At 48.6% G+C, this 22,598-nt stretch overlaps 1 protein-coding gene across 1 annotated transcript; it reads left to right on the top strand.

Annotated features, from left to right (window-relative positions):
• Positions 1 to 224: 224 nt before the first annotated feature.
• Positions 225 to 15,818, top strand: TSC1 (TSC complex subunit 1). Its single transcript, XM_029286084.1, has 21 exons — positions 225 to 399; positions 764 to 867; positions 1,071 to 1,223; positions 2,131 to 2,275; positions 2,921 to 3,075; positions 3,560 to 3,633; positions 3,794 to 3,972; positions 4,767 to 4,882; positions 5,606 to 5,726; positions 6,652 to 6,704; positions 7,062 to 7,117; positions 7,906 to 8,027; positions 8,135 to 8,684; positions 9,538 to 9,581; positions 9,879 to 10,045; positions 11,131 to 11,313; positions 12,411 to 12,521; positions 12,711 to 12,833; positions 13,482 to 13,669; positions 14,569 to 14,730; positions 15,299 to 15,818. The coding sequence occupies exons 1-21, from the start codon at positions 294 to 296 to the stop codon at positions 15,816 to 15,818; spliced, it is 3,432 nt and encodes a 1,143-aa protein (XP_029141917.1). The 5' UTR covers positions 225 to 293.
• The last annotated feature ends 6,780 nt before the right edge of the window (positions 15,819 to 22,598 follow it).

The following is a 22,598-nucleotide window of genomic DNA, read 5'->3' as shown; positions in this document are numbered from 1 at the left end:
TAGCTGTGGCAAGACAGATCGTAAAAGGGAGCAAAACTTACTTAACAAGTGTCTCACTGAGCAAGATAAATTTTGGACTCAGTTGTGGACCGTATGTCAAACATGACCTGTAATGGATGGGGAGCTTGTAATTCAGGATCCCTGGTGGCTGGAGAGCCCAGGGGACATTTCCCCCCCCCAAAATCTATATTTTCTCTTCACCTAGTTTGACAGGAGCACCCATGTAGAACTGGAAGCAACCGTGCCTTGCATGATCACACTGTCATGCACGTCAGGGCCTAGCGTGAAGCAGAATGTCTCAACAAGCAAGTATTGGGGATCTCCTCCCCATGCTGGATTCTCCAGTCCTGGCTGCTCTGGAAGATATAATGGCTGTGTTTAGAGACAACCTAGCCACAGGTAGGTTTTGATGGGGGGGGGGGAGGTCTCTTGCCTTTGGTCCTGGGTGGCCTAAATCACAAGCAGAAAATGGGAGTTCTAGTCCCACCTTAGCAATGGGTGACTTTGGGCCACTCACCAGGAGACGGGGAGTTCTAGTCCCGCCTTAGCTATGAAAGCCAGCTGGGTGACTTTGGGCCAGTCACCAGGAGATTCTGGGAGTTGAAGTCCACAAAGCCATAAAAGGGCCAAAAGTCTGAAGACCCCTGCCTTAGTCAAACTTCTACGCAGCTGCTGAAAGAACCGAGTCATTTTGTGCGAATTGATTTGTGGGTTGTTTTGTTTTGTTTTGTTTTCCCCCCGTCCCGATGGCGGATCGCAACAGACCGTGGGCCCATGCTGGTGAATTCTTTGGTGGATTACTACTTGGAAACCAGCTCCCATCAAGCTTTGCACATCCTGACAACTGTTCAAGAACCACACGACAAGGTAAAACCAGAAGAATGGTTTACATGAAGGCGCTTAGAGCGTTAGTTCCCGACGGCGGTTCACAGGGAACAAGCCATTTTGGGGTCAGCCCACATCCACAACAGCCTACATCATTTCCTGTTCAGAATGATCTTCTAGCGCCCCCTGTTTTTGTCTGTGGCCAACATTTCTAATTTCTCCCCTTTTAAAATCTTCCCCCCCAGCACCTTCTTGATAAAATCAACGAATACATGAGCAAACCTGCCACCCGCCTGGCCACTCTTTCGCTCCTTGGCCATGTGATTAGATGCCAGCCCTCCTGGAAACATAAGCTCCCTCGGGCCCCTGTTCTCCATTCCCTCCTCAAGTGTCTCAAGGTAAGGGCCTGATGCTGATAAAAATCTTGTTTATCGTGTTTGGCAGATGGGGATAGGGGTTGGGATAAGGGAGGGAAGTTCTGCGGTTTTCCACCAAGAGGGAGGTCTGCCAAGGGAATGTCATGAGTGCGTTTTTGGAACTAGGGGCTTCATTTGTTGATTACCAAGTCAGTGTTGACTCTTGGTGGATGCATAGAGATAGATAGATAGATAGATAGATAGATAGATAGATAGATAGATAGATAGATAGATAGATAGATAGATAGATAGATAGATAGATAGACAGATAGATAGATAGATAGATAGACAGATAGACAGACAGACAGACAGACAGACAGACAGACAGACAGACAGACAGACAGAGAGACAGAGGATGGATAGATAGATAGATAGATAGATAGACAGACAGACAGACAGACAGACAGACAGACTGGATGGATGGATGGAGCGAGCGAGCGAGCGAGCGAGCAAGCCCTGGTGGCGTAGTGGTTCAAATGCAGCATTGCAGGCTAACTGCCTGCTGCCAGCAGTTCAATCCTGACCGGCTCAAGGTTGTCTCAGCTGTCCATCCTTCCGAGGTGGGTAAAATGAGGACCAAGATGATGCTGACTCTGTAAACCGCTTAGAGAGGGCTGTAAAGCACTGTGAAGCAGTGTATAAGTCTGTTATTGCCCTTCCTTCCTCCCTCCCTCCCTCTCATCACCTTCCTTCCTTCCTTCCTTCTTCTGTCATTCCCATCTCCCTCTCTCTCTCCCTTCTATGGTGGCTTGGTGGTTAGCATACAGCATTGTAGGCAAACTCTGTCCAAATTTGATCCTGACTGGCTCAACCAGGCATTTTATCCATCGGAGTTGGAGACAGCCTAACTCTCAAAAAAATAATAATTTCCTTTTCCTTTTTATGGCAGACTGACACCGACGTCGTGGTCCTCACTACGGGGGTGCTAGTGTTAATCACCTTGCTGCCCATGATCCCTCAGTCTGGGAAGCAGTACCTTCACGATTTTTTTGGCATCTTCGGCCGCCTTTCATCTTGGTACTTGAAGAACCCAGGTGAGAAGCTCAGTTGGTTCCGATTCTGCGGGTCCCACTGGGGAGGGGGAATAATCTCTGGTTTTAGATAGAATGCTGGCCCTGGTTGAAATCTGGGTGCTTTCCCAAGGCCATCACTCCTCTTGTTTCCGACGGAGTATCGTTAAGTGCTTCCTTGGGGTATTGTCACAGGTAAGGCATGTAGAGGTACAAGGTAACATCAGTGCTAGACAGAAGGTGCATGATATGGAGGAGAAGGGGAGAAGGAGGACTTAGGGCCACCATTGAGCCCCAAAATTTATGTTGCTAAGTGAGACATTTTGTTAATTTTGCCCATTGCCACAATTGTTAAGTGAATCTCCGCCGTTAATAACTTAGTAACTCACTTAACACGGTTGGTTAAGGTTCTGTTCCATGGGAGAAAGTTGAAGTAGCGTCTTCTCTGTGGCCATAATTTCTATCTTGCTATAAGGAGGAGGAAGTTCAAGGAGAACCTATCAAGAACCTTTATGGAGGCCGTCAAATTTTATTTTGAGCGAGGGAGGTCTTGCTTTTTTCAGAATTTGGACGTCGGAGAGGGTGATAAGCCAAAGAGAATCGGGGATTCGTGTGGAGTTGTCCCAAGGGGTGACGGGCTGATAGGTTTTGTGTTGGCTTTCTCCCCAGGCCACGTGGCAGAGATCTACCTGGTCCACCTCCACGCCAGCGTGTACGCCCTCTTTCACCGCCTTTATGGAATGTACCCGTGCAATTTTGTCTCCTTTCTGCGCTCCCACTACAGCATGAAGGAAAACCTGGAGACCTTTGAAGAGGTGGTCAAGGTAACCAAGTGGAGGTTGATGGTCTCCCTGTTGGAAGAACTTGGAGATGGTTATTGGCCACACTGACTTCACCGGGTTGAAGCCTGCTAGCCAGCTTAGGATGAGAAGCTTTCTTAAAAGGGGGGCCAGGAGAGAACAGAGCAGCGGGTCCACCCCGTCCATTGGATTAAATTAATTTAAGGAAAAACGTGAGATGTTACCTGCAGAAGATCTAAACCTCTTCTAAAGTGGAACAGGGAAGGACTCCCTTTCAGTATCAGTCAGGACCAATCTAGAGCGAAATGGGCCAATTTTGGAGCTGAGTTTGTCTCAGGATTGTCCTGCTTGGGTCAAATCTCTGGAGGTCTGGATTCTTGGGTTGGATCTGTCAATCCCGAACGAAATGTTCTATCCAACCCAAACGTTGCCCTTCTCCTTGTCTCACAGCGCTGAGCTGTGTGCTTGCCTTTGTCCCCATTATGTGATTTCTTTGCTGTCCTTCCAGCCAATGATGGGCCACGTGCGTATCCATCCGGAGCTGGTGACCGGTTCCAAGGATCACGAGCTGGACCCTCGGAGGTACATAACGCTCCTTTCTCTTGACCACAGAAGGTTGGGAATCAGCCTCCTTGTCATTAGGATTGCCCGTTGTTCTGATAAAAGAACGGTTTCCCTTCCAAATCTGAAGCGGCAAGCCTCGGAACAGGTGGAAGCTGACCGGTCCTTGTGCCTCCAACAGGTGGAAGAGGTTAGAAACGCACGACGTTGTGATTGAATGTGCCAAAATCTCCCTGGATCCGGCAGAAGCCTCCTATGAAGAGGGCTACTGCTCAACCTCCCTACACGCCAGCGCACACCTATCGCTTCGCCCCGCGGACCCTGACGCCAGCCCTTACGTGATTCCCCACAATAGCCTGGGTAAGACGCTTTAATCCTCCCCAATGTATAATAGCGATAGCATCTTGCCCCCCAACAATCTGGGTCCTCGTTTTACCGACCTCGGAAGGATGGGAGGCTGAGTCAACCTTGAGCCTGTCAGGATCGAACTGCTGGCAGTGGGCAGAGTTTGCCTGCAATACTGCATTCTAACCACTGCGCCACCACGGCTCTGGTACAGTTTTGCCAGAGGTGGAAATAAAGATCCTTGATGCTCTCTGAGCTGGGTGGTTTTCTTGCAGATGTTTCATGACCCAACTAGGTAACATCATCAGTGCTGGAAGGGAGGAGGAGGACTGTGGGGTCCTTGGTGCTCTCTGAGCTTGATTGCTTTCTTGCAGATGTTTCATTATCCCAACTACATCACATCATCAGTGATAATGTATTTGGGGTTTGCTTCTTGTTAGGCAAGGGCTGTGTGATTTTCTTCTTTGTGGTTCCTTGAATAGGGTGATGTTTTCTGCTGGATGGTTTTTCTGGTGCCAATCCCCGCTTATCTATATAAAAAAGCGAGCAAACCCCACACTCACTGAACGCTGATGATGTTCCCTAGTTGGGTGATGAGACGTCTGCAAGATCAGAGAGCACCAAGGACCCCACAGTTCAACCCGGAGCTACGAATATTCTCTTCTGTCGAATCTTTCTTCCATTAGGCCAACGACTCTCTCTGTCTTGATGCTGAAAAAAACCTGCATCACTTAGCAACAAGTTCTGGTCCCGATTGTGGTTGTAAGTCAAGGACTACCAGGTTTTCTTTTCTGTCCTTTTAACTGCAGGAGCCGTGACGTCGACCCCTTACTCTGCTTCTCGGCTGGTCCTCTCCCAGATACCAGGGCAGCTACCTCACATCCTGAACCCCCAATCCTCAAGCTTGTCCACTGAGCCTCAGCAGGTAAACGGGCTGGGATTTATAGCCTTGGGAGGACAAAGTTGAAATCTTTCCTTTTGGGGAAGGTCGTTTGAGGGAGCAAGTGTGCAGAGTGGGCTCTTTGAGCTCCTTCAACCTGCCTTCTTTTGCCTGGAAGGGTTAAGGATTTCCAAAGGAAAGATGGAAGAATTACCAGCGGAGGAAGAGACAGTTAAGACAATTCTAGTCTGTGCAGAAACGGACAGACCGACTCTGAAAACGAAAGAGAAAAGAAGATTCAGAATGCTTTAGAACAGGGGATACCTTTTAATCCATGGCTAGAAAAACGAGGTAGAGAGAAAGGAGTTTAACACGGATTAGCAAGCTAAATATTGGAACCCAGACAATACGTCGCTGATAAAATATTGGGGATTTGTGACTGTAACAAATTAATAAAATATTGAAAGAAGGGGAAAAAAAAGGATTTCCAAAGGTGGATTTGTTCTCTCTCTCTCTCTCTCTCTCTCTCTCTCTCTCTCTCTCTCTCTCTCTCTCTCTCTCTTTCTCTCTCTCTCTCTCTCCCTCCCTCCCCCCCTCTCCCTCTCTCTCTCTCTCTCTCCCCCTCTCTCTCTCTCTCTCTCCCTCTCTCTCCACATGGTGCATTTTGGACAGGGAGCACGTGGGGAAGCTCAGATTGGGCCAAGAAGCCAGTTTTTCCTCCTTCTCTTCCTCTTGAGTAACCAGAAATTCTCTCCTTTATTTTTTCAGGCGCCTATCTGGAGCCCCTCCGCTATTTGTGGCATGACCACCCCCCCAACTTCTCCCGGCCTCGTTCTGGAGTCTTCGCAGACCTCCTCCCAGCCTTACACCAAGTTCTTCAGCACAGCCGGTACAACGCCTGCTTCTCCCCACTCCTTCCCCTCACCCCAGACCTGAAATCTTAGATTTTTGAAGGGTTTACTCCATCACTACTTTACCCCCCGTGGTCTACCCAGACGTTTATTCTCAAGGGGGTGGGAGAATGGGCTTAAAAAGCTGAAGGTGAGTGAGCCTAATACAGGCAGTGCCCAACTTAACAAGAATTCATTTAATGACTGTTGGAGGTTATCATGGCACTGGAAAAAGTGACTTACGACCCTTTTTCACACTTAACGACCGTGGTCACCTGATCCAAATTCAGGCGCTTGGCAACTGGCTCGTGTTTATGACGGACGTAGCGTCCCCGGGGTCACGTGATCCCCTTTTGCAGCCTTCTGACAATGGGGAAGACAGATTCACTTAACAACCGGGTTACTAACTCACTAACTGTAGTGATTCATTTCACATCTGAGGCAAGAAAGGTTGTCAAAAGGGGCAAAAACCACTTAACCGGTGTCTGTCTCCCTTAGCAGCGGAAACGGGCTCAATTCTGGTCGTAAGTCGAGGGCCCTTTTAAGGAAGGAGGGGCGCCCTTTGGAGCGTCGAGGCGGTGGGACGGGTGCTGTCGCAAAAATGGCCCCGTTGCGACGTGCTCGCTTAACCACCAAGTGTAGAAGCTTCCACACGTCGTTGCAAGGGAGAATTTTGGTGTCGGTCAGAGGTCTCCCTTGCAAAGAAAATGCTTTTTTTAGAATGGGATGCTTCGCTTTGGTGACTGTTGGCTGCGTGGGCAATTCTCCTTTTCTTTAAAAAGAACAAATAATAAGACCCGTGAAGCATGTCGGTTCCTCTTTTGCTTAAAGTTTGCTAAACTTCGTTGGGAATCCCCTGTTATCTACTGTTGAGCCGTTGGGAAAAGACCTTTCCAGCCACCTCTCTTCTCTTCTGCATTTCAGACGATTTGGGTCCGAGTTCGGTTCCTGCAACGACCGCTGCATCTTCAAAGAAGGTACAGATTAACGTTTCTAGCAGGGCCCCCCGTCTTTGACCTTGGAGGGGTAGAAGAATGTCTGAAATAAGCTGGGTTGAGTCGATTTGGGCTAACTAGAAAATTCTTAGTGGAACCTACGTGGGCCGTTGGCAATTTTGCTCCATCTGTTGCCTTTAGGCTAAGCAATCCGTGTTGATTTGTGCCCTTCCTGCGTGGACTGTCCTCCAGGTGTGCAGATTTTTCAATCCCAGAATTCTCTGCAGTTGCCACGCTGGCTGGGGGGGCTTCTGGGAGTTGAACCCCGCTTCTTGGACAGGAGGGTTTATTGCTTCTGCAGTTAAATTTGAATTGAATCCTCTCCCCCCACCCCCCCAGGAAGAAAAAGCAGATCCCGGCAGGCCTTTCCTGTCCCGCCAGCAAAATATCACAAGCAGAACTTTAGGTGAGTTTTCATGCTTAAATAACTGCCTTTTCCTCACCTCTTCCAGTTATATTGACCAAATTTGCATGGTTAAACGTCTTCAGAACCGGATGGTTCCTTTGCACCCCCCCCCTTCCTATTTCTTTGAAGTGGAGAGGCTTGAAAACCTCCAGCGAATCTTGATGTAGGAACACTTGATTCAGTAACAGTTTTAACAGAGTTGGAAGGGACCTTGGAGGTCTTCTAGTCCAACCCCCTGCTCAAGCAGGAGACCCCCTCCAACAGCCAGGTTCGTTGCAGCGTTGACACTTACCCGTTGTCTCTTTTTGTGGGGGATTCCTTGAGAATGGAACAACTCTTGAGCTTTTTGTCTGAGCTCTTCCGGGTCTTCCATACAGAGAATCCTTGATTAATGACCGTAATGAGGGCCTTCCTATTATGCTCATAAGTTGACTAGCTGTAAATGAGTTGACCTACTATTGATCAAGTTTGGGGCAAGCCAGTAGAATTTGGCTAGGTGGAAAAGAGCTGATGGAACATATTTATGTTAGTAAGGTAATCTTGAATTTCCTTTTATGTTTTCCTCTTCTTTCTTTCTTTCTTTCTTTCTTTCTTTCTTTCTTTCTTTCTTTCTTTCTTTCTTTCTTTCTTTCTTTCTTTCTTCCTTCCTTCCTTCCTTCCTTCCTTCCTTCCTTCCTTCCTTCCTTCCTTCCTTCCCTTCTCCTCCTCCTCCTCCTCCTCCTCCTCCTCCTCTTCTTCTTCTTATTATTATTATTCTTATTATTATTGTTATTATTTTGACCTTGGTTATCCAGACTCCCAAGGCAGCAAAAATTGTGTAACTTTAAACGACCTGGCCAACATCCTAGGAGACCTGGAGGGCTCTTGTGAAGACAGCGGAGAGAAAGACAGAGAAGAAGGTGAGAACGTGGCTGCTTGGAACATCAGCTGCGCCGCCCGTCCTTCCGATTAGACAGGCAGGATTAGGCCTCAACACATGGAATTTCCCTTCCCCCCCTTTCCCCAGATGCCATCTCGAACGAAATCTCCGCCATCACCGCCACGGAGGCCGAGCCCGTCGTGCCTCGGGGAGGATTCGATTCTCCCTTCTACCAATCCAGCGAGAATCTCTCCGGCTCGAGGAAGTCTCAGTCGGTGGCTTCGAACGCCGCAGGGCAGCTTTTGAACACGGAGCCCTTGGCCTCTTTTCTGGACCAACTCGAAGGCTCGCGGGACACCCCGAAGGAAGCCTTCACGCCCATCGACCGGCCTTGTCGTGACGCCGAGGAGATTCCCGCGGGCCTTCAGGAAACGGGCATTTTGACCCCCAGCCCTTGCAAAATCCCGGCCCGCCAGAGGCCCGGCCTTGGGGGCCAGTGGCTTCCGGGCTACGAGCACCTGTTCGAGGTGGCCTTGCCGAAGACCGCCTACCTGTTTGTCAGCCGGAAGACGGAAGAGCTGCTGCGAAAGAGCAAGGCGGGAGCGGAGGACGATGGCTTCCTGGCTGCTTCCCCGCTGGATGTCTTAGACAGGCTGCTTCAACACGGGGCCGACGCGCACAGCAGGGAACTGAGCAAGTAAGTGGCTGTGCGCACACACCCTGAACCCGCTCCAGACAACACAACAGGGTTAGCAGCTGGCCTGCCTGCCTGCCTGCCTTTACGGCCGTTTGCAGTGTCCCTACAGTCACGTGGCCACGACTTTATCCTCGCTTTTGCCTTCACTCCCAGTTTCTGGCAAATCCAGGAAGTCCTCTCTTTACGGCCGCAAGGGAGCCCAGAATTCCTGTCGTTAAGCGAGATGCTGGTTAAGTGCGTTTGACCACCTTTCTCGCCACAGTTGATAAGGCAGCCACGGCAGTTGATAAGCTAGTTAACCCAGTCCTTAAATGAATCTGGATTCCCCGTTGACTTTGCTCGTCAGAAGGGGATCGCGAGACACCCCGGGGACGCCGTGACCGTCGTAAATATGAGTCAGTTGCCCAGCGTCCAAATTTTGATCACACGGAGATGCCAGAATGGTCGTAAGTGTGAAAAACGGTCGTTAAGTCCCATTTTTCGGCGCCATTGTCGCTCTAAACGAACTGTTGTAAGTCCTCCTTCGTTGGATGACTCTTCAAGTTGGCAAGAAAGGCCGTAACCTGGGGCAAATTTGGCTTCGAGGTCTCACTTAACAGAAAGGTTGGGGTCAGCCGTGGCCGTAAAGTCGAAGACTACCTGTATTGGTCTGCTTAATCCTGCAGAATTGATCTGGCCAGGCAGTTTGGGGGGGGGCACGGCAGGTCCCTCAAATAACCAAGCCCCATGCTATGTAGTGAACCTACACCTTATCTGTGGATCCCCCCCCCCAAATTACTACCAATCTCGCGAGACTTTAGAGAGCAGCAGTTCCAACGATACTGAGTTCTTTGTTTTTCTCTCTCACTTCCAGGTTGTCGTTGCCAAGCCGATCCGCCGACTGGACTCACTTTGGAGGTGAGCCAATTTTTCCCCTCGGGATCTGGGTGTCCAGGGAGTTCTAGTCCTACCCTAGGCAGGGAACCCGTCGACTCGCGAACAATAGACTCGTCAATATATCTCCTGTGGAAGAGATGTTGATTTGGCCTAGAGAGGATTTGGCCTGAACGGGTCCGTTATTACTTCAAGAACTTGATTTTGGATGGAGGCCTGGAAGCACAAGTTTGGACACACACAGACACACACAGAGAGACACCCCGCCCTGGGGACTCAGTGTTTCCAGCGCCATCTTTCCCTGGTGTGTCTCCCCTGCAGGCTCTCCTCCTTCCGACGAGATTCACACCCTCCAGAATCAGCTGCGCCTGCTGCATAACCAGCTGTTGTACGAACGCTTCAAACGGCAGCAACACGCTGTCCGGAACAGGCGCCTCCTGCGGAAAGTGATCAAAGCTGCTGCCCTGGAGGAACACAACGCAGCCATGGTGAGCCGGCGGCGGGGCATCTCCTGCCCAGCAGATGTGCAACCTCTGAACCGTTGATGCAATGGCCTGGGTGGCCCCTGAGGCTCAGCTGTTCCCTTGTGCAGTTCCTGGCAGTGAAAAGATTTAGATCCGTTCATCCATCCATCCATCCATCCATGTCTTTTACCCATCTACCCGTTTCTTCTACCATCCATCTAGGTCATGTTTTTCATCTATTCATCTCTTCTATCACTGTCTCATTCCATCCATCCATCCATCCATCCATCCATCCATCCATCCATCCATCCATCCATCCATCAATCCATCATGTCTTTATCCATTCATCTCTTCTGTTTATATCTATCTATATCTGTCTGCCTATCTATCTGTCTATCTGACTATAACTATATCTATCTATCTATCTATCTATCTATCTATCTATCTATCTATCTATCTATCTATCTATCTATCTATCTATCATCTATCATCTATCCATCCATCCATCCATGTCTTTTACCCATCTACCCATTTCTTCTATCATCCATCTAGGTCATGTTTTTCATCTATTCATCTCTTCTATCACTGTCTACATCCATCCATCCATCATGTCTTTATCCATTCATCTCTTCTGTTTATATCTATCTATATCTGCCTGCCTGCCTGCCTGCCTGTCTGTCTATCTACATCTATCTACCATCCATCCATCCATCCATCCATCCATCCATCATGTCTTTATCCATTCATCTCTTCTGTTTATATCTATCTGTATCTGTCTGCCTATCTATCTGTCTATCTGACTATATCTATCTGACTCTATCTGTCTATCATCTATCTATCTATCTATCTATCTATCTATCTACCTACCTACCTACCTACCTATCTATCTATCTATCATCTATCCATCCATCCATGTCTTTTATCCATCCATCTCTATCCATCTGTCATGAGGGGGGGGCAACAGATAAATTCGATAAGCAATTAAACAAACCGGGGTCTTGCGGAGTCCTGCTCCGAATAGCCAAACAAATGGTTCCCCTTTGAGCAAGCCCAAGAGCGGGCAAAGGCACGGCACGGCCTCCTGACCTCTGACTTCTCCCTCTGGGCAGAAAGACCAGCTGCGGCTCCAGGAGAAGGACATCCAGGCCTTGAAGCTCAGCCTGCAGAAGGAGCAGGCCAAACATCGCCTCTTCCAGGAAGAATACGAGGGCATGGTGGCCCAGCTGCACCGCCAGCTCCGCCAGCTGCAGCACCAGCGGGAGGAGTATTACAGCCAGAGTCAGGAGCTGAAGGTAGCGATCCCACGCGGGACCTTCCCAGGGTGGTTTTCTCAGAGGAGGGGCTGGATTCCTTCCGTCCTTACCATCCCCCCCACCCGCCAAAAAACCTCTCCCCCAAAATCAGGGTATTGTAGAAAACAGACTCACCCCATTAGATTCCCCCAAGTTCGGTCTAATGCTTAGGGCGCCAAGCCAGAAATCAAGAGATCGTGAGTTCAAGTCTCTCCTAAGCTAGAAAAGCCAGCTGGGTGACTTTGGGCCAATCGCCAGGAGACTGTGAGTTCTAGTCCCACCTTAGGCACGAAAGCCAGCTGAGTGATTTTGGGCCAATCGCCAGGAGACTGTGAGTTCTAGTCCCACCTTAGGCACGAAAGCCAGCTGAGTGATTTTGGGCCAATCGCCAGGAGACTGTGAGTTCTAGTCCCACCTTAGGCACGAAAGCCAGTTGGGTGACTTTGGGCCAATCGCCAGGAGACTGTGAGTTCTAGTCCCACCTTAGGCACGAAAGCCAGCTGAGTGATTTTGGGCCAATCGCCAGGAGACTGTGAGTTCTAGTCCCACCTTAGGCACGAAAGCCGGCTGGCTGACTTTGGGCCAGTCTCTCTCAGCCCACACGGTGGTGGTTATGGGGAAAACAGGAGGAAGTGTAATAATGTGTGTTCGCCTCCTTGTGTCAACGCTGCAAATACTGTATATTCTTGCTTTGACAATATGCAGAGCTGTCTGGCATTTTTATAGTTAAACCAGGCAGAAGGGGAAAAGGAACCGGAAGTAAATCACATCTTCCAAGTTGATTGGAAGATGTGAACCATGACCCCCCCAAAAAAGGTGGGAGGGAAATGCTTAGATTTACATGCATAGCGGAAAAGAAGCCAGTCCTAAGCATTTCCTCCATGTTGTACTGACGTATCTGTAACATTAATAAATGCTTTTAGGAGTAAAAATGCCTGAAAGTCCTTTTAAGTGTTTCGTTAATCAGACACTTGACATCTTGAATTATTTATAAAAAAATAATAAAGGCTGAATATAAATAAAATTACGACGGGGATCCTGGCATAAACTGGACGAACGGATGCCTTTTTCCCCGCCCCCCCCCCTCCCTTAACTAGACCAAACTGGAAGACTGTTCCAATGTCATCCGAGACTTGCGGTCCGAGCTGAAAAAATCAAACAACAAGGTGTGCCACACCGAACTGCAGCTGAGCCAAGTTTCACAAAAGGTAAAATTGCTTTGGGGGGGGGGGAACATCCGTGGTTTCCTGCTTTCTGCTCAAGGCAGCATAAATAACGGGGGCGGGGAGGGAGGAGAAGAGGGTGGGTAATTAATTGCCCTTTACACACCCTTGAAAATCCTAAGCGACCCCCGATTATCAGCTTCAAAAAGATGCCTTAAATATTTCCTCCTCCAGCTTTCCAACAGTGAGTCGGTCCAACAGCAGATGGAGTTCTTGAACAGGCAGCTGCTGGTGCTGGGGGAGGTGAATGAACTGTACCTGGAGCAGCTGCAGAACAAGCACGCCGACACCACCAAGGTAACTTCCTTGGACCCCGGTTCGTGTCGGGTGGCCCAGCTGCCATCACAGCCGGCTTGCTTTCCTTTCGGCCCCTGGTGTAAAATTCGGCCATTTTTAGTGTCTCCAGCGAAGCAAGTTCGCAATTTATGACGAAAGAAAGACTCCGAGAGGGCAGAAAAGAGCAGCTAAGATGCTAAGGGGGCTGGAGGCTAAAACATAAGGAAGGTTGCAGGGATGGGCTGTGTCTAGCCTGATGAAAAGGAGGACTGGGGGTGCCAGGATAACTGTCTTCCAATATTTGAGGGGCTGTCCCAGAGAAGAGGGGGTCGGATAAGAGGATAAGAAGTGACAAATGGAAACTTATCAAAGACGGATCCAACCTAGAATTAAGGAGACATTTCCTGACAGGGAGAACAATTAACCAGTGGAACGACTCGCCTCCAGAAGTTGTGGCTGCTCCCAACACTGGAGGCTTTCCAGAAGAGACTGGACAGCCAATTACCCACAATGGTATAGGTTCTCCTGCTTAAGCAGGGGGTTGGACTACAAGGCCTCCCAAGGTCCCTTCCAAGCTATTCTGTAATTTGAACCCAGCTACGGTTTGCCTTCCCGTAGAAGGTCCCTCCGATGCTGAGTTTCTCTCTTCTCCTCCTCCCTCCTCTCCAGGAAGTGGGGATCATGCAGACGGCCTTCCGGAAGGAGCTGGAGAGAGCCAAGTCCTGCCTCCTCCTCCAGAGCCAGCAAGTGGAAGCGTCTCAGAACCGGGTTGCAGAACTGGAATCTCAGCTTACCAAGAAGGATCACCTGTTGCTGGAGCAGAAGAAATATCTGGAGGACGTCAAAGCCCAAGCCAGGTTGCCTTGACAACGCCCTCTTTTGCCTTGCTCTGTAGGGAGCCCTAGGCTGGCTTAGAAAGTATGGCAGTGGGGGGTTCCTGGGTGCTCTCCGAGCTGGGTGCTTTTCCTGTAGGCATTTCATGGCCAAGCTAGGTAACATCATCAGTGCTAGAAGGGAGTGAGGCATGTGGAATGGAGGAGGAGGACTGGGGGGTCCTTGGTGCTCTCTGAGCTGGGTGGTTTTCCTGCAGGCGTTTCATGGCCAAACTAGGTAACATCATCAGTGCTAGAAGGGAGTGAGGCATGTGGAATGGAGGAGGAGGACTGGGGGGTCCTGGGTGCTCTCTGAGCTGGGTGGTTTTCCTGCAGACTTTTCATGGCCAAACTAGGTAACATCATCAGTGCTAGAGGGAAGGTGCATGGAGCGGAGGAGAAGGGGGGGAGGAGGACTTACGACCACAATTGAGCCCCAAAATTTATGCTGCTAAGTGAGACAGTTGTTAAGTGAGTTTTGCCCCACTGTATGGCTTTTCTTGCCACAGCCGTTAAATGAATCACTGCAATTGGTAAGTTAAGACGGTTGTTAAGTGAATCTGGCTTCCCTATTGACTTTGCTTGGAGATACCACACGACCCCTCGGGACAGCGCAGCAGTCAGAAACAGGAGTCAGTTCACCAAGAATCTGGATTTTGATCACATGACCACGGTCGTAAGTGTGAAAAACAGCCAGAGGGTCACTTTTTTCCCAGTGCCGTTGAAACTGAACAGTCACTAACCAAACGTTGTAAGCCGAGAACGAGCTGTCCACGGAGATCTTCTGCAGCTGTGTAAAATCCCTTGTGTGTGTGTCTAATCACACTTGGCCCAATAAAGTATTCGATTCGATTGAGCTCAAGGTGGCTTCTTGTCCGTTTCAGGGACCAGCTCCAGGCGGTCGAGCAGCAGCACAAAGCCCAGAAGCAGATCACGCGGACCTTTGAACTGGAGATACTACGCTTGTACAGTTGCCTGGATAGCGACCGGTTGCAGAAGAAACAGGAGGAGGACAAAATGGAGACGGCAGAAATGGCCGAAGAAAGGTAAAAAAAAAACCAGCCTGCCTCTCTTTCTGGCTTCTTAACGACCCCGACAAACTCGAAACGTGCCCGCTGCCGAAGTGAAGCCGGGATCTGATGCATCGAATTTGCCCAAACGGGCGTTGGCTGAATTCTCCACTTCTCTCCTCCTTCTAAAGCCGTGCTTCTGAAAATGGGTGGACTTCAACTCCCAGAATTCCCCCTGCCAGGAGGAATTCTGGGAGTTGAAATCCACCCATCTTACAAGTGGCCAAGATTTAGAAACCCCCTGTTCTAAAGTGTCCCATTTGGTAGATTGAACTGCAAAAGAAGATAGCTTGGGTGAAATAATTTGGGTCCTCATTTTTACCGACCTCGGAAAGATGGAAGGCTGCGGCGAGACTGCAGAGTTTGCCTGCAAGGCTGCAATTTCTCACCCTTGCACCTTCCTTCCTTCCTTCCTTCCTTCCTTCCTTCCTTCCTTCCTTCCTTCCTTCCTTCCTTCCTTCCTTCCTTCCTTCCTTCCTTCCTTCCTTCCTTCCTTCTCCTCCTCCTCCTCCTCCTCCTCACCCATTGCTCTCCTTCCCCACAGGCTCTCGGGGGCAAATGAGGGCCTGTCCCACCCAGTCGCCCGATGCGCTGAAGAAATGCTGGGCAGGAACGGGGAGGCCGACTCTTCCGTCGTCCAGACTCGTCCTAGCAGCAGCAGTAGCAGCAACAGCGGTGGATCCAGTCCGGAGAAGCCCCTCGCCGACCGAGCCGGACCCTTCAACAGCTGCTGGGAGGCCACTGCGCGACAGGAGCCTCCTTCTGCCCGCAGCCGGCTGACCGTGGGCTCCTTCCCGAGTTCGGAGAGCTTCTTGGGCATGAAAGCTCGCGAGCTCTTCCGCAACAAAAGCGAAAGCCAGTGCGATGAAGACGGGGCGGCCCTCCAGAGCCTCTGCGGCACGTTGAAGACTGAATTGTGCAAAGGGCCCGGCCTAGAAGCCCGGGGACCCTTGCCCCCTTCCCCGGGTCCCGCGGAACCCACCACCTCTCCCTCAAATCAAGAAAGCAGCGTGGAATCGCTTCATATAATGGACTACAACGAATCCCATCACGGTCATAGCTAAGCCGGGAAGCGCGCGGGGAAACAAACAAACAAATCAGTGTTAACTTTTTCATAATCTCAGCCTTGGAGAGAGCGACAGAGCGCGTGTGTGTTTTTTTAACTAAAAGCTTTCACGTTTCGTTCTAGACCCGTGGGACTCCTGCCGCGGCAACACGGACCGGTTTGTTTTCGTTTGGGGACAGGTGGACCTTGGCTGAGTGAATGCAGAACGGATGCCACATCTGGAAGGGCCAAAGAGCTCGGTCGTCCTCCCCCCCTCCCCCTGTGCCATCTTTGATGCCTCCCCCCCCTCCCCCTTATACTGGTTCCTTAACTTGGGATGGTGACTCCTCGTTTGCCCTTTCGCCTCCCGCCGCCGAACGAACTTTTGTGCAATAGGTTAGCAGGCCTCTCTGAGCGAATTGGGGTGGGGGGTGGGGGTCTTTGTGTGCTTAATCTGAAGGACTGTGCCCCACCAGTCCTCAATCAGGGCTGGCAGCCATCTTGCTCCCACTTACCCACCCCCTTTTTCGCCGGGGACTGGGGTGAACGGTTCTCCGCCAAAGTAAGATTTTTTTAAAAAGAGTTTGATTCTCCTCAACCCTTGCTCATCGTGAGTACCGCCGGACTTTGCTCTGATGATGGTGTGGTTTTAAAATCCTACCTTTAGGATTTCGATCTACATTCCCCTCCTGCCTTTTAAAACAACAACCTCCCCCCCCCAAAAAAAACCCAGGGGGGGGGTTATCTTTCCTGCCCTGCACATTTTCTCTGCTGGAATATATATATATATTTGGTTTCCTTTTGGAAGCTGCCCAGCAGAGTCCCCCCCCCCCCCAAATATTCTGGAAACACTATTTCTCTTTATACTTTATTCTCTTTAGCTGTGTTTCTCTCTAGTCTGATAAGCTGATATAATGACCTGACTTGAGCTTTGTTTAAATGGAAAGGAAGACAACAGCCTTCTCGATCGGTGAGTGTTTTATAACAGTAGCGCACAAAAATTTTTATGGGGGAAAAAATCAGTTCTCTCCCCGTCGTCCGTCCTGCTCCCCTTTTCCCGTGTCTCCTCAAAAACGAGAAGACTCCCCTTCGCTGGTTTTGTGATCCACCTGAACCAAAATCCTTCCTTTTTTTTATAATCCAGTCTGGTTTCTCCTAAGGAGGCTTGTGATCTCTTGCTGGTGGTGGCCACCAAAACCCATCAGTCTGAAGCACTTATGGGGCTTTGCCTCCATTGGGACTGGGTGTGTGCATCCACGCACATGGATTAGACCTGTGACAATTCCCACCCACCCCCCTCCATCCTCAAAACCCAGCATCATGGTTTTTGGATACTAACGTGGCCCTTCGGACGCTTAAATGCTTTTTTTTTCCTCCCCCGTTTGCGTGGGGTCTCTTTCACAAGGATGTGTTTCACTTTGGGTGGAGAGCACGACACCTTGATTCTTAAAACCACCCAGGGCATCCTCTCTGCCCCTCCCATTTCCAAACATCTTCTGCCCCCTTGGTCACAAAGCCAGCCTGGGGGAGGCCCTTCTCGTCAGAAAAAGCTGCTAAGGTACCCCCCCAAATTGCCGTCTCTTGCTTTTACCTCCAGTGGGCCTTCGTACATTTCTTAAACCAAACCTTTTTTTATTACTGTTATTATTATTAAAAAAAGAGAGAGACTTCTCCCTCTCTCTCTTCAACCCTTCCTTGAGATTTCCCTAAACAGATGGTGAGTTTAAATAACTGTTGTTTGAGCAGAAAAACACGGTAAGCCTGCGATGGGATTTAGGGATGCTGTGTTCAGGTGAGCGATGCGAGGCTGGCAGAGTGTCAGGAAAAAATTGTGAGCTGCTGCCTTGTTTTATCCTTTCAAACCTTTTTTTTTTTTTAATGGATGGGCTGAAGACGTGTGGCTGATGGGGGCTGTAGTGCTGTCCAAGTTACAAGCTCAGACTTGAATGAGGAATGCTGTTTTCTGTGGTTGAAGCTTCCGTTCCCTAAAGCAGAGCTGTCCAAACTTGGGCACTTTCTAAGACTTGTGGACTTCAACTCCCAGCCATTCTGGGGAATTGGAAGTCCCCAAGTCCTAAAAATTGCCCAGGTTTGGAGACCCCCTGCCCTAAAGGGAGAGACGTTCATTTTCTCCCCCCTTCCATTCTGCTCCTAAAATTGATTTAATTTGAACTCTGTGCAAAGCTAATGCTGACCTTTTTTGGCCCAACCAGGATCGTTTTTCAACCTCTCTTTATTCCACAGGGGTATTCCAACTGGGAGAGCCCCCCCCCCCATCTTTGTGGACACTGGTAGAGCCCTTCACACTTGGGGCTTTCAAACTTGGTCACTTGGAAGACTTGTGGACTTCAGCGGTTAGAATTCCTCAGCAGAATTTCTGGACATTGGAAAGTCCACAAGTCTTCAAGTTGCCGAGTTTGGAGAGCCCTGTTCCACAGTATCTCACTCTGGTGCATAGATGGATTTGCAGATCCCATCCAGCTCAATGATAGGGGCTGAGTTTTGCTTCCCTGTCCCTTATATGGGGGGGGGATTGTCTTTCCACCCACCCTTAAAAGGGATCCAACCTGATTTTTCATTTTAGCTATCTAGATTTGGAAATACCTTCACGGGAGTCTTATCAGGAAAGAAGAAAGTTCTGCTTTTTTTCAACGCAGGCAGTCCTAGTTTTAATGGAAAAGGATCTCTTTGTTTTCAGTGGTCAAAATAATCCATCTTTCTCCCCCCCCTCCCCAAAGGTTAGAAATTGGCTCCTTTATCTGCTTTTGGAAAAAGATGCAATGAATTAGCGATGAATTAGTGGAATTATCCTATCCCATTTTTCCCAGCAGACCCACCGAAAAGACGGAGGAATCACTCTGGAAATCCTTATCACAGCAACTCTTTGAATCATGGATGTAGCGTACATAATGAAGTTCTTGTTTGGGGGTTTTGGTTTTTTTGGGGTTGGGTTTTTTTTTGCAATTTTGGGGAGGGGGGGGAGAAAAGTTCTGGTTAGCGAAGCTGAAAATAATAACCCTTGGGTTTTTTTTTTCCCCCTTTAAGAGAAAAAGGAGGGGAAAAAAAAACCTGACTGCTTTTAGTTAAATCTTTTAAAAAAGAGAGAGAGAGAGAACGAAACCGAGCTGTCTAAAAGAGTGAATGTTTCCTGCCTCGCTCTCTTTGTAAGCATGATTTAATAAATAAATAAATAAATGACTTTTTTAAAAAAAAGGGGAAGGGGGGGGGAAAAAGCCACAGCGACGATGAAGTGTGATGCTATGAAATGGTACAATCGGAACTAAATATTTCACAAGCAAAACCGAACCGAGGGCGTTTTGCTGACGTTACTAGAATGTTCTAATACATCAAGGCAGTTGCTTGTGTTTAACTGTGAACAAATTAAATATATATATATATATATATTGTTTTTCATTCATCTTAGGGTTGAGAGGTGTTTTTTTTTTAACTCCACCCTTCAGAATAAATCTTCTAGTTGGAAGCCACCTTGGCTGGCTTATGTAAAATAACCATTTTGGAAAAAAAAAATTCAGCAGGATTGAAAACTGTTCTGTTCCAGACGGCCAATGGGAAAGAAAAGAGCTTCAAAAAAAAAATAAGAGGATTAAACAACCATTTGACCAGGATAGTAAGGTCTCCTGCCTTAAGCAGGCAGTTGGACTAGAAGACCTCTGGGGCTCCCTGTGTGTTCTACGTTCTTTTTCACAAGACCCATCACAAAACTGTTAAATGGTCACCAGAACAAAAACTTCAGCAGGCCAGTGGTTATACTGGATGGAGAGAGGAAATAGAATTATTTTTTTCCTGTGGCTTCGAATATCCTGGGGAGGTGGATCTAGAGAAATGTAAGTTAGCAACTGGTGACTGGAAGACTAAAACATATAAAGAACGGTTGCAGGAACTGGATATCTCTAGTTTAATGAAAAGAAGAACTAGGGGAGACATGATAGCAGTCTTCCAATATCTAAGAGGTTGCCACAAAGAAGAGGGTGGGTCCATCTATTCTCCAAGGCAGGACAAGAAGCAACGGATGGAAACTAATCAAGAAGAGAAGCCAACCTGGAACTAAGGAGAAATTTCCTGACAGGGAGGACAATTAACCAGTGGAACAGCTTCCCTCCAGAGGTTGTGGGTGCTCCAACACTGGAGGTTTTTAAGAAGAGACTGGACAGCCATTTGTCTGAAATTGGTTAGGGTCTCCTGCTTGAGCAGGGGGTTGGATTAGAAGACCCCCAAGGTCCCTCCCAACTCTGTTGTCCTGTTCTCTTCTGTTGTATTTCTGCCGATCCAGTTCAGAATATCACTTCTGCCTTACAGGTAGTACTCAACATACAATCATCCATTTAGGGATGTGATCCCCAAGGAAGGAAGATCAAAAAGTAATCCTGGATCAACTCTTTTCTCGGTAACGTGCCTAGGGCGGTAGGATCTAGAGATGCGAAGGGCTGGAAAACACATTTTTGTTTCTCCTTTATGACGTTTTTGCTGCTTTCTCGTTTCTGGGTGCAGCTCAAGCATCTCAAAATTGTAAACTTGGCCCCCAACAAGGGAATGGAATGCTAAATCCAATTTTTTTTCCAATTGGTGTGGACTTTTATGAGAGATTAAAAGGGGGGGGGGGACCCACAATTTTCTGTCATTTGAACTTTGCCTCTTGATCAAACATTCCGGAATCTCTTTTTTTTTAAACAAAAAACACACAGGTTCTGGTGTTTTTTTCCCCCTAGTTTAAAAAAATAAATATCTTGAAACTGCTCTAAAGCATCTTCAGGCCATTTCCTCCATATTCCAGCTTTGCTGCGAAGACGTGACTCTTTACCTCTTCAAATTCAGCCTTTGGAAGGATTCAAAGGGACGCCAGCCGTCTCTGGTTTGCAAGCCTTAAAAAACAGGGCGGTTAAAAAAGATCCCGTTTAATAGCTGGACTTCTCGCCTAAAAGGTGTAGGAGAGTTGTTTATCAGCAGCTGAAGAAACCCTGACACCAAACATACCTTCTTTTTGGGAAAGAAAAAAAAGTCTCCACGCTAGTTTAATATTCAAAGAGTCTTTCTCACCTGGATCAAACTGATTAAATATGTATTATGGAGGAGAGAGAGAGCCAGCAAGATACAAAAGGAAAAATAAATTGCCACCCTTGCTTTCTTGTGCTAAGCAGGACAGCCAGGGTAGTTTTATAAACAGCACCATAAATAATAAACATTTTTTTTACGCCACAGGACCTGGAGGTGTGAGTTGGAAGAGCTCAATTATTCATTGATTCCGAAGAGATGAAACGCTCAACTATCCTTGGCGCGTTTTGGCTTTCTAAGGAGCCAGTAGGAAGGGGGAACATGTTTTTGTTTTGAAAAAGGGGAATCTTTTAAGACTGGCACCATACAGGTAGTTCTCAAGTTACAACCGTTTGTTTAGTGACCGTTCAAAGTTACCAGGACATGGAAAAAAAGAGCTTTACAACCGCCCTTAACACCTAACAGCTGTTAGGGCACCTCCACAACGATGGGATGAAAATTGGGGCGCTTGGCAACTGGCGTGTTTTGCTGCCTGTTGCGGCGTCCCGGGAGGGCCACGTGCTCACCCTTTGCCATCCTTCCCAGATAGCTTCCAGCAAGAGAAGCTGAATTTGCTTTGTGACCACGTGGCTCACTTCACCGTGGCAAAAAGGATGCGGCTCATTTAAGCACGGCTTCCCGTAGCAATGGACGTTCCATTCCCGATTGGTCACCAGCCGAGGATTACCTGTATCCTCTTGATCGGTGGGAAGACCGTGATGCTACAAGAAGCATTCCCAAGCACCTCCGTGGGAAAGTAGGGTTTTTAACGCTTGCTTTCACAAACCCCACAACCCCCCCCCACACACTCCCTCTTTGCTGAACCCCCCAAAATGCCTGAATATTGAAGGAAGCCTTGATCTAGTCCCAGTCCTTTCTCGGTGCCTACAATGTTCTCGGCAGATACTCGCCTAAACTCTACGCAGCTCCGATAAGGGCGAGTCCCGTCGGCAGAGACAGCGGTCCCACCGTTAAAACACCTCTGACTCTTCCAGATAGTCCTCGGCTCAACGACCCTTCATTTAGCGACGGCTCAAGAGTTAAAACGGCACTGGAAAAAATGACTTGGGACCGTTTTTCACACCTAACGGCAGCTGTAGCATCCTTGATGGTTACCTGATCAAAATTCGGACGATTAGCAACTGACTCCGGTTTAAGACGGTCGCGGTTTCACGAGGTTGCGTGATTCCGCTTTTTTTGCGACTTTCCGACAGGCAAAGTCGGGGAGGGGGGCAAGCCAGATTTAAAAATAAATAACTGCAGTGATTCCCTTAACAATTGTGGCAAGGGAGGTCTTAAAACTGGGCAAAACCCACTTAACAACCATCTGGCTTAGCAACAGAAATTGTGGACTCAATCGTCGTTAAGTCAAGGGCTTTTCTGGTTTAGAAGGTCCCAGAAATAAACAAGCCATCCACGCAGGATAGCTTGAATGGGGCAAAGATGACTTTTTGGAAGAAAAACCACAGTGGTCTACAAAACACACCCCTCACTATTAAGCTTAACGAGGATTTTTCATTTTCGTTAAGTCGAGGGCTACCTGTACAAGGAAAATCTGGATTTTTTTCCCCCCAAACTGCTCCGAGCTTTCGATCAACCAAACCACAGGTCACTCCAGCAAACCCACCCCCACGTGGTTAGTTTGTGGTTCAGCATCTCACACCCAATGCGAAACGGGCTGGCGGGGGTCCCTACAGGGTTTTATCTACTGGCCACGAACCACCTTTGGTGAACATTTTAGCAAAGAGCA

This window comes from Protobothrops mucrosquamatus, unplaced genomic scaffold (genome assembly GCF_001527695.2).
Source record: "Protobothrops mucrosquamatus isolate PMUCROS unplaced genomic scaffold, P.Mucros_1.0 scaffold2837, whole genome shotgun sequence".
In the NCBI taxonomy this organism is placed as follows: domain Eukaryota; kingdom Metazoa; phylum Chordata; class Lepidosauria; order Squamata; family Viperidae; genus Protobothrops; species Protobothrops mucrosquamatus.
Note: the sequence above shows the minus strand (reverse complement) of the source record. Positions and strands in the feature narration are given on the sequence as shown.

Coding starts and splice junctions, on each gene's coding strand:
- TSC1 (XM_029286084.1), top strand. CDS start 294: ATGTCTCAACAAGCAAGTATTGGGGATCTCCTCCCCATGCTGGATTCT. Junction 400..763: donor TAGAGACAACCTAGCCACAG/GTAGGTTTTGAT, acceptor GGATCGCAACAG/ACCGTGGGCCCATGCTGGTG. Junction 7,118..7,905: donor CGCCAGCAAAATATCACAAG/CAGAACTTTAGG, acceptor TTGTTATTATTT/TGACCTTGGTTATCCAGACT.